The 12,522-nt window shown below is 37.8% G+C and overlaps 1 protein-coding gene across 1 annotated transcript in view; it reads right to left on the bottom strand.

The window, feature by feature from the left end:
- SPMIP7 (sperm microtubule inner protein 7) overlaps window positions 1-12,522 on the bottom strand; it is a 97,206-nt gene that overhangs the window by 53,972 nt on the left and 30,712 nt on the right. Inside the window, exons 5-6 of the mRNA XM_089532286.1 lie at window positions 6,740-6,807; window positions 928-969 (exon numbers count right to left, since the gene is read on the bottom strand). Of these exons, the coding sequence (XP_089388412.1) occupies window positions 928-969; window positions 6,740-6,807 (110 nt within the window). The remainder of the gene's footprint in view (window positions 1-927; window positions 970-6,739; window positions 6,808-12,522) is intronic.

Below are 12,522 nucleotides of genomic sequence, written 5' to 3'. Positions count from 1 at the left end.
GGATCTCTGAAGAAAATGGCACTAGCACCATAGCTAACACTTTTTACTACTGCGCATAGGAAGCACAGGTAAACCACTTCTGAATGTCTTTTACCATGAGAAGTCTATGATGAGACAAATCCAAAACAAAACAAGAGATAGTGCCAGATTATAAGACTCAGAAATAGCAGAGGACAACTACAAATACTGCTGTGGCTAATGATTCAATTGGACTCAAGCTGCAAGAATGTTCAGCTGTTGATGTGAACAGAGGTAAAAAGAAAGCCATTTCTGTGAGTCACTGTGGGGGGAGAGGGCTGCGGAGGTAGTAGCCTAACTCTATATAACTGCTACCAGAGGCTTTCCAACTCAGTCCAGCACAGAATGAGCTCAGGCTTGCTAGAGAGATTAAGAACAATAAAAGGGGCTTTTTGGTATTTTTGTAGCAAAAAGAGGAAGGAAATGGTAGAACCACTGCATGGAGAAGATGGAGAAATGAGAACACGGGACAGAGCAAAGGCAGAACTACTCAACAATTTTTTTTGGGGGGGGGGGGGACTACAACTCCATTGATCAAGCTGGTTGGAGGATTTAGCAAGTTGTAATTGGAAAAAAATAGCATTTCCACACTTTTCATTGGCTCTTGTAAGACATAAGTACTCCTTGTTCATATGGTTGCCATTAATTCAATGTGTATTGTCTCAGTGCCAGCCTTACCCTTTGATATCACAGAGGCTGACTGGAATGATGAAGAATTATTTTACCAGGAACTTAAATCCACAACTTAAAATTAAACTACTAAATTACTATCTACACATACACATTATAGGCTGACAGCCTGCAGGTCCAAACAGCTTGAGTGATTCTTGAGTGTTTTGAACAGATAAAATTTCCTGTTTAAGGAAAGAGATCTATAATGATGGGGTGGGGGGTGTAATTCTTACTTACGTGTATAAAGGGAGTTGCTGGGTTCGAGAACTTGAGCTAACACTGTTAAAATTGAAAATATACACAAAATTAATTAAACTATCAAATAAATAAACCAAGTGAAATAAATGAAAAATCAAACAACTATTTCCTCTCTATATAAAGCCACAATATTATGTTAGGAAAAGTCATAGGGTCCAACTACACATTACCATGCTGTTACCAACTGCATGTATTTCTTTTGGTCTTAGAAAGGCGGTATACAAATAAAATTTTACTTACTTACTTACTTACTTACTTACTTTTACAGTAAATAGCAGTCATGGGCCTTCCACTCCAGACTGTTGCCTTGGTCGCAATAGAAGACGCTTGCCTTCTCAATCATATTGAATTGATATCTCCATATTTTTTAGTCATCTTGTTAGAAAGTTATATTCTTTCCTTTTTCAGGACTCTTCCTGGGATATCTCTCTAGAAATGCTTTCCTTTGCTGTCTATCATTAGTTTTGTTTTGTTGTTTTGCTGTAAAATCATATCTCTCATGTGCTTCTTTATCCAGTACACAACATCTTTCAAGAGTTATTTTTTTCAATTTTGCTAATTTTGAATTGATTCTATGCATTCTAGCAATCTACCATACAAATTGTTGTAGGGATTCCCCCATATAATTCAGTAATATTGGTGTCCAATATTTATATAAATTCTTGTTGAGTTATTCTGGAATTTCCTCTTATTTTTAAACAGTTTTCTCTCTGGCTTCATTCAAGAATTGTTCTTGCTTCTTGGTCATTCTCTTGTTCTTTAGACAGGACATCTTATTTTCTCTTTTAATCATTTTGATGTATTTTCTAGTTTTCATGTTTTCATTATTTTTTCCTATATCTTCCTCGATCTTTTCCAAATTTTGTCTAATTTCTCTTAGTCCATCTTCAAATCTTGTTTCATCTCTCCTTTCATATCTTTCCAGTCCTGTCTCACTTCTTGAGGCTGTTTCTTGGTTTCCTCAGTAATAAGTAAATTTAGGTCTGACAGTTTTGACATCTGCTCCAATGAAGGTCTTCTTTGAATCAGACCTGAGACCTAGTCTGCCTTCCCTTTACTATTAGATGATTACGGTGCTTAATATTTAACTGTATATCTAATTCCTTAATCTGGTTTCTATACAGTGCTATACAATTCTTCTATAATTTGTGCACTTTAAATATAATTGCCAGATTATTATAACAATAGATGTCACTGCAGAGTTAAATATAGTCTTTGTTATAGTTTTCAGGGTCCTTTTCTTTTTGTTCTGGTTTTGGCTTCACTTATCTTGATGTACTTTGTCTTCAATGTCTTTTTCTTTCTCTAGCTTTTACTAACCTTGACCTGCACAGCTGATCTTAATAAAAACTTATGATTTTAGTTTCTTTGTTCTTAATTTATAAGTCACACAGTAAATATTTTGAAATTATATACAGTTTATCTTAAATATCCCTAGTTCTATAGAAAGGGCATTAATATCATAACATTACAATATATTCTACATATGTACTATAAGAAAAACACCATACAGAAATACTAATTACTTTTTGTGAAGTCGAAGGCTTTCATGGCCGGCATCCATAGCTTTTTGTGGGTTTTTCAGGCTATGTGGCCATGCTCTAGAAGAGTTTCTTCCTGACATTTCACCAGCATCTTTGCCAACTAGAAACTCTTCTAGATCATGGCCATATAGCCCGAAAAATCCACAAAAAACTATATATTTACTTTTTCTCAATAACTGTTTCTGAAACAAGAAATCCTAATATGCTAATAAGTTCATAAATCCATAAACTAAATTAACTGAAAGTAGTAAATAGCTTATTTTTATATAATTCTATAAAACATTAATCAAATTTAACCTTTTATTACATGCAAATAATTATGATTAAATTTTCATAATACTTTAAATCAATTATACCTTGAATCAATCTGTCAGTCAGCAATTAGCAAAAGTACTAATTTATTTTCTATTCTAATATCATTATTATTATTATTATTATTATTATTATTATTATTATTGGATTTATTTATATGCCGCCCAATCACTGAGAATCTGGGTGGCTTACAACAGAGGGGATAATTGACAGTTCCCTGCCCTCAGGCTTACAATCTAAAAAGACATGACACAAAAGGAGAAGGGAATGGTGGGGGGGAAGGGGATCAGGTCCAGCATTCTTCTCTCCCTCTGAGGCCTGGTGGGGGGAGGGAACCCAGGTTCCTTATACCCCCAACACCAGGTTGTTTCTGTTTTGTTATGCTTAAACCAGTTTTCTTCCATGAATGTGTAGGACTACACCAACGTTAAGTAACAAAATGCACTATATGGATACCATACATAGAGCATATGTCAACTTTGTGGGTCCTGCTTGACTTCAATATGATGAAGAATTCAGAATGAAGGTGGCTAGGACACCTTCACTGCGCTGGGATCAGGTTCATCCACAGTTGTGGATACAATTAATGACCTCCACACAGCCCATTCTGGGGAAAAGGGCCCATAGTGGACGCATCCTACATAAGTCCCAGCCTCCGTCGGTGGCTAAAGGCCAATCGGCCTTGTCTGAGTGGGCTAAAATATGTTGGGATTTTGGTGTGCACGGCACCTGTAATTGGCAAGCGTGCAGATTTAAACACAAGTGCTCCATCTGCAAAGAGTTGCATTCCTTTCGCCATTGTCCAAGAGTCAAGTCATCAACCAACTTTAGAGATTCTTTAGGTAAAAAAGGATTGGTATCCTCCACACCCACAATTTCCAAAGGGACCCAGCCCCATTAAATTTGACTATTTAGCTAGATTACTGTTTTTTTACCCCAATAAGCAGGCTGCAGGTTATCTTTATGATTGTTTCAAATATGATTTCTGCATTCCCTTTAGTGGGCAAAGGACTTGCTTTTATTCGAAAAATTTAAAATTCATGTGTCGAGCTGAGGACATTGTTAGGGATAAGATTATTAAGGAAATTAGAGAAGGTTGGGTGGTCAGCCCTTTTTCTTCTTCTCCCATATCAAATTTCAGGGTGTCACCTCTGGGGATTGTTCCAAAAAAGGCCCCTGGGGAGTTTAGATTGATTCACCATCTGTCATTTCCTCGGGCTGGGTCAGTTAATGATGCCATTGTCCATAACTCCTTGGCTCATAAACCATTGACGGAGTATAGCAGAGTATCTGACAAATCTTTGGAAGTGTTGTTCACAGCCCTCAGCAAAGATAACAGCGGATGGATGTCTCCCAGAAATGAAGGAATGCACCTCACTGGGAACTGTCCAGCTTTCACTGCCAGGCTGATTAATGACCAGACAAGCCAAGCTCCCGAAAGTGTTTATCTTTATTTACAAAGTGCAAACCAAATAACCAATGCGACTTTTACTATACAGAACTCACAATCCAACTCCTCTCTCAGAACCCACACCAATTACTGGAAGTCCCTGAGTTTATATAGACACAATGCCATGCGGTCCTACAAACTCAGCCTCTTCCTGTCCCACACAGAAAACTGTCCCCTGTGTCTAAACAGGCACATGTTCATTTTTCAGGTTTCCTGCACGCTGGCAGTAGAATGACCTTGTTGCTATGATCAGCAGCTGTAGCTCAGCAGCTTCGTCCTCCAGATGCTGATTGCTCATGGTCACCACACATCTAAACATTTCGTGTTAGTTAACTTTTAACCCTTAACAGCCATACCCCACCCTCACCCCACCCCCCCGAACTCTATACTGTTGAGTACAAGTCTTTTGATGCCGCCCTGGCCATGGTGCTCAGAAGGGGTGTAGCCGCGGAGCTTGCCAAATGTGACATTAAGTCTGCATTTTGGTTGTTTCCTGTTCCCTTGATTTTGAGCTTCTAGGGTTTTCTTTTGAGGGCAAATTCTACATGGATAAAGCACTCCCAATGGATTGTTCTGTCTCCTGCTCTCTGCAGCTGGAGGTCCTTTAAAAGGGTTCAGCTTCTCTCAGCTGAAACCTTTTAGCTCTCTTCTTGGCTTCTAGCCTGGAAGAACACCTCAAAGACCCCTTGACCTGTCTGCGCTCTACAGGTCCTAGCCTTTGTCAGTGTCTCATCCCAGGGGAGGGCAGTAAACAGCCCATCGCCACTCCAACTCCTCCATTGTGGAGGGGGTGGTAGCCATATTCTTAATTTTCTTTTAAATTTTGATACCAGAAACATGTCATTTCTGGACCTTGTTTTGCATCTGTCAGAGTAATAGGTATTGTCTTTGTCCAAACCATATAGATGTTTTCATGCAGCTATCAAGATTATGTTGTCCATGATTTCTGAGAAGGTTTTAGGAAGTTTTCCTTGATTTTTTTAAATTGTAGTATTGGATCTTCTGTCTATTATGGGGTCAATAACCTGATTCCAGTCTCTCATTAACACTAATTCCTGATTGTCAAAGTCTGCCATTTTCCCCGGTTAATTCTTTCTTGCATCTTGTATTTGTACTTGTAGTCATTCCTTGCTCTCTTTAAATAACTATTTCACTGGAAATTTCTTTTTTAGATATGGGATTACACCATTTTCCTTTCTCTCAGTTGATGAAATAAAGCATTCTCCTAATTTTGAATTCTTCAAAAATCTTGAGTCTCTTTTCCTAATGTGTGTTTCCTGTAAACATATGATATCTGCTTTTTGTTTTTCTAGATAATGAAAGACTCAGCATCTTTTGCACTGATACTATAAGCCATGAATGTTTCTTTTTGCTCTGACAATTGTCCTTCCTCTTGACCTTGTTCATCTTCACTTTAGTAGAATGGCCCAATAGAGTCATGTCCAGATCTGTAGTATGGCTACTCATTCATACAAGACTTTTTCAAAAGGGCAGGTTGGTAACAGTGTAAGTGGCTGAAATGACCCTAAGCAAAGACTGAATTAATAATAATATAATTTATTAATATAATTTATTTATATTCCACCTTTTCCCAGAGGAATCAAAGCAGATTACAACAGAAATGATAATAAAACAATTAATATTACAACATAGAATAAAAATCAAAATATAAGCAATATTCACATTATACTGACCCCACACAACCGTCACCATTACATAATAATAATACACAATAACAGTTGCAATAGTTAAACCGTTAAAACAATTTAAACAATCAAATGAAATAGGACAGCTAAGGGCAGACGTGGCTATCCTTTATCATCCTCCTCTCACCCAATCACCGCCCAGATGACGTCTCTCCCCTATGAGTCCCATATAAAATAAGGGAGAAAGCAGGCTCCTGACTCCTCTGCCACCACTGCCTCTGGCCCAAGTGGAAGAAAAGCTCAGCATGGAGGGAAGGGCAGGCTCAGCGTCCTTGGAGCTAGCAGTCAGGTGTTAAAGGCTTCTCTGCACCCTCTCAGCTGTGCTGGAGAGTTGTAGACCGGCAAAGCAGCTCTTAAAGGCTCCTCTGCGCCCACTCAGCTGTGCTGGAGAGTTGTAGACTGGCAAGGCAGCTCTTATAGGCTCCTTTGTGCCCACTCAGCTGATCACAAAGATCTACTGTTTTTTACCCAAGGTGGACATGGTCCATGATCAGTGGTAGTTATCTTATAATGCTGCTTGCTACACTCAGTCAGTGTGCACTGTTAGCAGAAAGAACAAGTTGATGAAACTGAATTAAATGGTACAACACTGAGCTTTGATGACTCAGAAATTTATCTGTTCTGAGCTCCTATCAAACAAGGATGAGGAACTTTAAAACACTGTCAGCTGTGCAAAAATAAAACAGATTCTTACAATTAAAATCTACCTTTAAATCATTTTTAAAAGTTTCAATGTTTGAATCATAACAAGAAAGCAAATGTTCTCAAATGAAACTTACAAATTAACTGGTCGGTGGGGTAATATGAAGGATCTTCTTTGAAATCTGTTCCAGAGGTCTCCAACAACCTAAAACAACAATTAGAATGCTTGAGAGAGGATAAACAGTTTTATATATAAGATTACCAATAACATGAACAATACATAGGCAGCAGGTAACTGGGTGTGACAAGGCCAGATCTCTTAGATCTTTCACACTAGATCCCCTCACACTGTACCTCTCAGATCCCACCACACTGGGTCCAAATATGATGACCACCAGGTTCCACAGGTTTCTTCCTCTACCTGGTCTTAAAGAGTCTGAGGCTGATTTTCCTAAAGAACTATTTTCCTAATCCTTGGTCTTCTCACTAACAGCAACAACAATAATAACAACAATTTATTTATAGCACACCCAATCACAAAGAATCAAGATGGGTTACAACAGTAAAGAAATTAGATAACAATTAACAATAAAAACAATAATAACATAACAAATCACAATAGCAAAAAATAGCAAAAAAGAAAAAAATACGTGGCAAATAACAACAATAAAAAGAAAAATGAAAAATATATGGCAATTAACATAGCAAATCAAAAATACAAAATTAATAGCAATAGCAAGTACTGTACACAATTAATCCCCTTCTCAACCTCCTATTCCAATCCTAAAAATAAAACAGTATTCAGTAATGCACACTCTAAAAAAATTACAATCTAAATCCAGGAGAAAAAAGAAAAGGGAGGGGTCTAGGAGCTGGTGCCGAAATAACACTCTCCATGCTAAACACTTCTTTTTTTTCTTTTTGTAAACTTTATTTCACAGTGTAAGACATACAATTAATAATCAGTTCCTTCAGTTAACATAAGTTCAGTCAAAACAACTTGCTTTAACAGATAACTTTTAAAAGAACAATCATTATTTAAGCTAGCAGCCATAACATCTCAATTGTATTTTGTTACTTAACATTGGTGTAGTCCTACACATTCATGGGAGAAAACTGGTTTAAGCATAACAAAACAGAAACAACCTGGTGTTGGGGGAATAAGGAACCTGGGTTCCCTCCCCCCACCAAAAAAAAAAAAAAAACCTGGCTTAAAGAGAGTCCAAAATTCGCATTTCATCTATATTATTATATATACAATATATTGTCAATTGACAGAGATAATAAAGTAAATATAGGCCCGTTACAGACCGCCCAAAAGGGGTGGTCTTGGGCCACTGCCGGTTGCAGCGCAGAGGAGCCACAGCAGCCAAACCGAGCGACTCCTCCGCGCTGCAAAAAAGGAGTGCGGAAATCATGCTCCTTCCGGCAACCCGGAAGAGACGTCGCAAGTGCCAAAGCGCGCACTCGCGACGTCTCTTCTGGGTTGGGACATGCGGACGCAGAGCGTCCACTACGTCAAGATGGCGGCGCCCATCTGTATAGGGTGCCGCCATTTTGACATATCGATTACGCGCGAGGGGCAAGGCTCGTCCGGAAGCGCAGCCCCTCGCGCATAATTGTGGTGCGATGACGGCGCCTCTTGCACCCGTCTGTAACCTGCCATAGATATAGAAATAAGTTCTGCCCAAACTATAGCCTTTTGTCTTAAATCTGGGGGTTTCAATCCCATAACCTGTTGACCTTTTCCCATTTCCTTTGGAAATGTTGTTCCGTTTTTCCATTTATAACCATTGTCAATTTATCCATTATAGATAAATCAGATACTTTCATAATCCATTCTTCAAGTAGATCTGTGCTTAATACCTTCCAATGTCTAGCAAATGTATGGTGAGCTGCTGTGACCAAGTACAGAACAACTCCTCTTTCATCTTGATTTAATTTTACTTTTACATCTTCCATAATATTCAATAGATATAGTTTAGGGTTTAGTTCAAATTCGATTTGCAAAATATCTTGTATTTTAGCATGTATCAATTTCCAGAATTTAGTCGCTTCGGGACACTCCCACCACATATGATAATAAGATGCATTAGGTTGTTTACATTTCCAGCAGCTGCTGTCTTTATTTCCTTTTATCTTGGCCAATTTTAATGGTGAGAGATGCCATCTATAAAACATTTTATAATAATTCTCTGCTAGATAGGTACTTCTTGGAAATCTTAGATTCTTCTTCCAAACTTTCCCCCAGCTTTCTAATGTAATCTGTTAGTCTATGTCCTGCATCCATTTAACAATATTTACTTTTACTGTCTCTTCTTCCAATTCTATGTCAAGAAGTATCTTATATATTTTGGTTATCATTTTTTTTCTTTTGAGATATAATTTTGTCTAACTCATTTGTTTCTCTTTCAATTCCTGTATTTTTAACATCTTTTAAAAATCTTCCTCTAATTTGATAGTATGTTAACCAACATACACCTATTCCTTCTTCCTGTAATTCCTTTATTGTTTTCATTCTTTCTTCTTTGCCTTTTTTAACTAAGATGTCATTATATGTAATCCATTTCCCTTTTCTGTTTTATAGAAGGCCTCTAAAACAGAGGTCCATCTCGGGATTTTATTATATATATATATTTTTATTTTTATTCCATATTTTAAATAAGGCTTTCCTTATTACATGTTTGTTGAAGGTTTGGCAATTTATGTCCTCGTTGTAGCACAGATAAGCAGGCCACCCTCTTTCCAAACCATCACTTTCTAGAGCACGCAATCTTTTTTCTTTTAAATTTATCCAGTCCTTAATCCAGATAAATGCACTAGCATTATAATAAATTTGCAGATTTGGTAGGCCCATTCCTCCTTTTTCTTTACAATCCTGAAGCGCTCTTGTTTTTATCCTTGGTTTTCTACCTTGCCATAGACATTCTTTAATGTCTTTAGACCAGATTCTAAATGGTTCATTTGTTGTGATTATGGGGATAGTCTGGAATAAAAACAACATCTTTGGAAGGATATTCCTTTTTATTGTGGCTATTCTTCCTGTTAAAGATAATTGTAGTCCTTTCCATTTCCTTAAATCTTCCTTTACTTTTTTCCATGTGGTGACATAATTATTATCAAAAAGATCAGAGTTTCTTTCTGTGAATACAATTCCTAGATATTTTACTTTCCGAACTATTTCAGTCTTTTCTCCTAATTCTTTTTCTTCTTTTTCTGTAAGACTGTTCGTTAATCATCCGCTTTTCTTTTTATTGATCTTGATTCCTGCTACTAGACAGTACTCTTCTAAGAGTTTGATTAATTTTCTAATGCTATCTGTAGGATTGTCCAAAAATATTGTGATGTCATCTGCAAAAGCCCTTAGTTCAAATTTATAATTCTGTATCTGGATTCCTTTTATCGGATTGTCTTTTCTTATCTTTCTCAATAAAATTTCTATTGTCATTAAGAAAAGCAGTGAGGAAAGAGCGCATCCTTGGCATGTCCCCTTGGATATATTACATTTTTCTGACCTCTCCCCATTGATTATTAATTGTGCATGTTGTCGTTCATATATTATATTATTCCAGTTTTTAAATCTATCACCTACTCCACTTTGTTTTAATATCTCTTTCATAAATACCCAACTTACATTATCAAATGCCTTTTCCAAATCTAGGAACAAAATTCCTAATTTTTTTTCTTTATGGTTCTCATAATATTCTATTAGGTCAACTACTGTTCTTATGTTGTCTTTTAATTGCCTCTCTGGAAGAAATCCACATTGATCTTCATGTATCCATATGCTTAAATCTTTTTAAAATCTTTTTGCCAGAATTGACGCATATATCTTGTAGTCAAGATTTAACAGCGATATTGGCCTGTAATTCTCTATTTGTTTAGGGTCTCTATCCTCCTTGTGTATTAATGTAATCACTGTGTCACTCCATGTTTGTGGTTGCCATTTTTTTCTATTTCTTTTATTGTCTGATATAAAGGTAGTGACAACACTTCACTAAATGTTTTGTAATATTTAGCTGTTAAGCCATCTGGGCCCGGTGCTTTATTATCTTTTAAATTTCTTATTGCTGTTTGTATTTCTTCCATTGTTATTGGGGAATTTAGTTCCTTTTTCTGTTCTTCTGAAAATTGAGGGATTTGTTCCTTTTTAGTAAATTCTTAGAATCATAGAATCATAGAGTTGGAAGAGACCACAAGGGCCATCCAGTCCAACCCCCTGCCATGCAGGAAATCTAAATCAAAGCATCCCCAACAGATGGACATCCAGCCTCTGTTTGAAGACCTCCAAGGAAGGAGACTCCAATACACTCCAAGGGAGTGTGTTCCACTGTCAAACAGCCCTTACTGTCAGGAAGTTCTTCCTAATGTTGAGGTGGAATCTCTTTTCCTGTAGCTTGCATCCATTGTTCCAGGTCCTGTTCTCTGGAGCAGCAGAAAACAAGCTTGCTCCCTCCTCAATATGACATCCTTTCACATATTTAAACAGGGCTATCATATCACCTCTTAACCTTCTCTTCTCCAGGCTAAACATCCCCAGCTCTCTGAGTCGCTCCTCATAGGGCAAGGTTTCCAGACCTTTCACCATTTTAGTCACCCTCCTTTGGACACACTCCAGTTTCTCAATGTCCTTTTTGAATTGTGGTGCCCAGAACTGGACACAATATTCCAGGTGGGGCCTGACCAGAGCAGAATACAATGGCACAATTACTTCTCTTGATCTAGACACTATACTTTTATTGATGCAGCCTAAAATTGCATTGGCCTTTTTAGCTGCCGCATCACACTGTTCACTCATGTTCAACTTGTGGTCTACTTGGACTCCTAGATCCCTTTCACACGTAGTTTCATTCAGCAATGTGTCTCCCATCCTATATCTGTGCATTTCATTTTTCTGCCCTAAGTGCAGTACCTTGCATTTCTCTGTGTTGAATTTCATTTTGTTAGCTTTGGCCCAGCTTTCTAGTCTATTCAGATCATTCTGAATGTTGATCCTGTCCTCTGGAGTATTAGCTATTCCTCCTAATTTGGTGTCATCTGCAAATTTGATAAGTATGCTCCCAATTCTGTCATCCAGGTCATTGATAAAGATGTTGAATAGCACTGGGCCCAGGACAGAGCCCTGTGGGACCCCACTGGTCACTTCTCTCCAGGATGAAAAAGAGCCATTGTTGAGCACCCTTTGGGTTCGGCCAGTCAACCAATTACAGATCCATTTAACAGTTACTTTGTCTAGCCCACATTTTACAAGCTTGTTTGCAAGAATGTCATGGGAAACCTTGTCAAAGGCCTTACTGAAATCAAGATATACTATATCCACAGCATTCTCTTCATCTACCAAGCTGGTAATTTTATCAAAGAAAAAGATCAGATTTGTCTGGCATGACTTGTTTCTCTGAAACCCATGTTGACTTTTTGTGATTATGGCATTGCCTTCTAGATGTTCACAGACTCTCTGTTTAATGATCTGCTCCAGAATCTTTCCTGGTATTGATGTCAGACTAACTGGACGATAATTGTTGGGATCCTCTTTTTTCCCCTTTTTGAAGATGGGGGACAACGTTTGCCCTCCTCCAGTCTGCTGGGATTTCTCCTGTTTTCCAGGAGTTTTCAAAGATTATAGCCAATGGCTCCAATATTACATTTGCCAGTTCTTTTAATATTCTTGGATGTAGTTCATCTGGTCCTGGAGACTTAAATTCATTTAGATTAACAAGGTATTCCTCTACTGTCTCTTTATTTATTCTGTGCTGAAATTCCCCTATTCTGTCCTCTGCTCCATTATCCTCAGGTTGAGCACCCTTTGCCTTTTCTGAGAAGACTGAGGCAAAGAAGGTGTTGAGTAATTCTGCCTTTTCTGTCTTCTGTTAGCATTTTGCCATCTTCTCCACGCAGTGGCCCTACCGTTTCCTTCTTCTTC

The sequence above is a fragment of the Sceloporus occidentalis genome, unplaced genomic scaffold, assembly GCF_023333645.1.
Source record: "Sceloporus occidentalis isolate IW3139 unplaced genomic scaffold, rSceOcc1.0.p SCAF_7, whole genome shotgun sequence".
Classification (NCBI taxonomy): domain Eukaryota; kingdom Metazoa; phylum Chordata; class Lepidosauria; order Squamata; family Phrynosomatidae; genus Sceloporus; species Sceloporus occidentalis.
The sequence above is the reverse complement of the archived record's forward strand: the minus strand, read 5'-3'. Positions and strand labels throughout refer to the sequence as shown.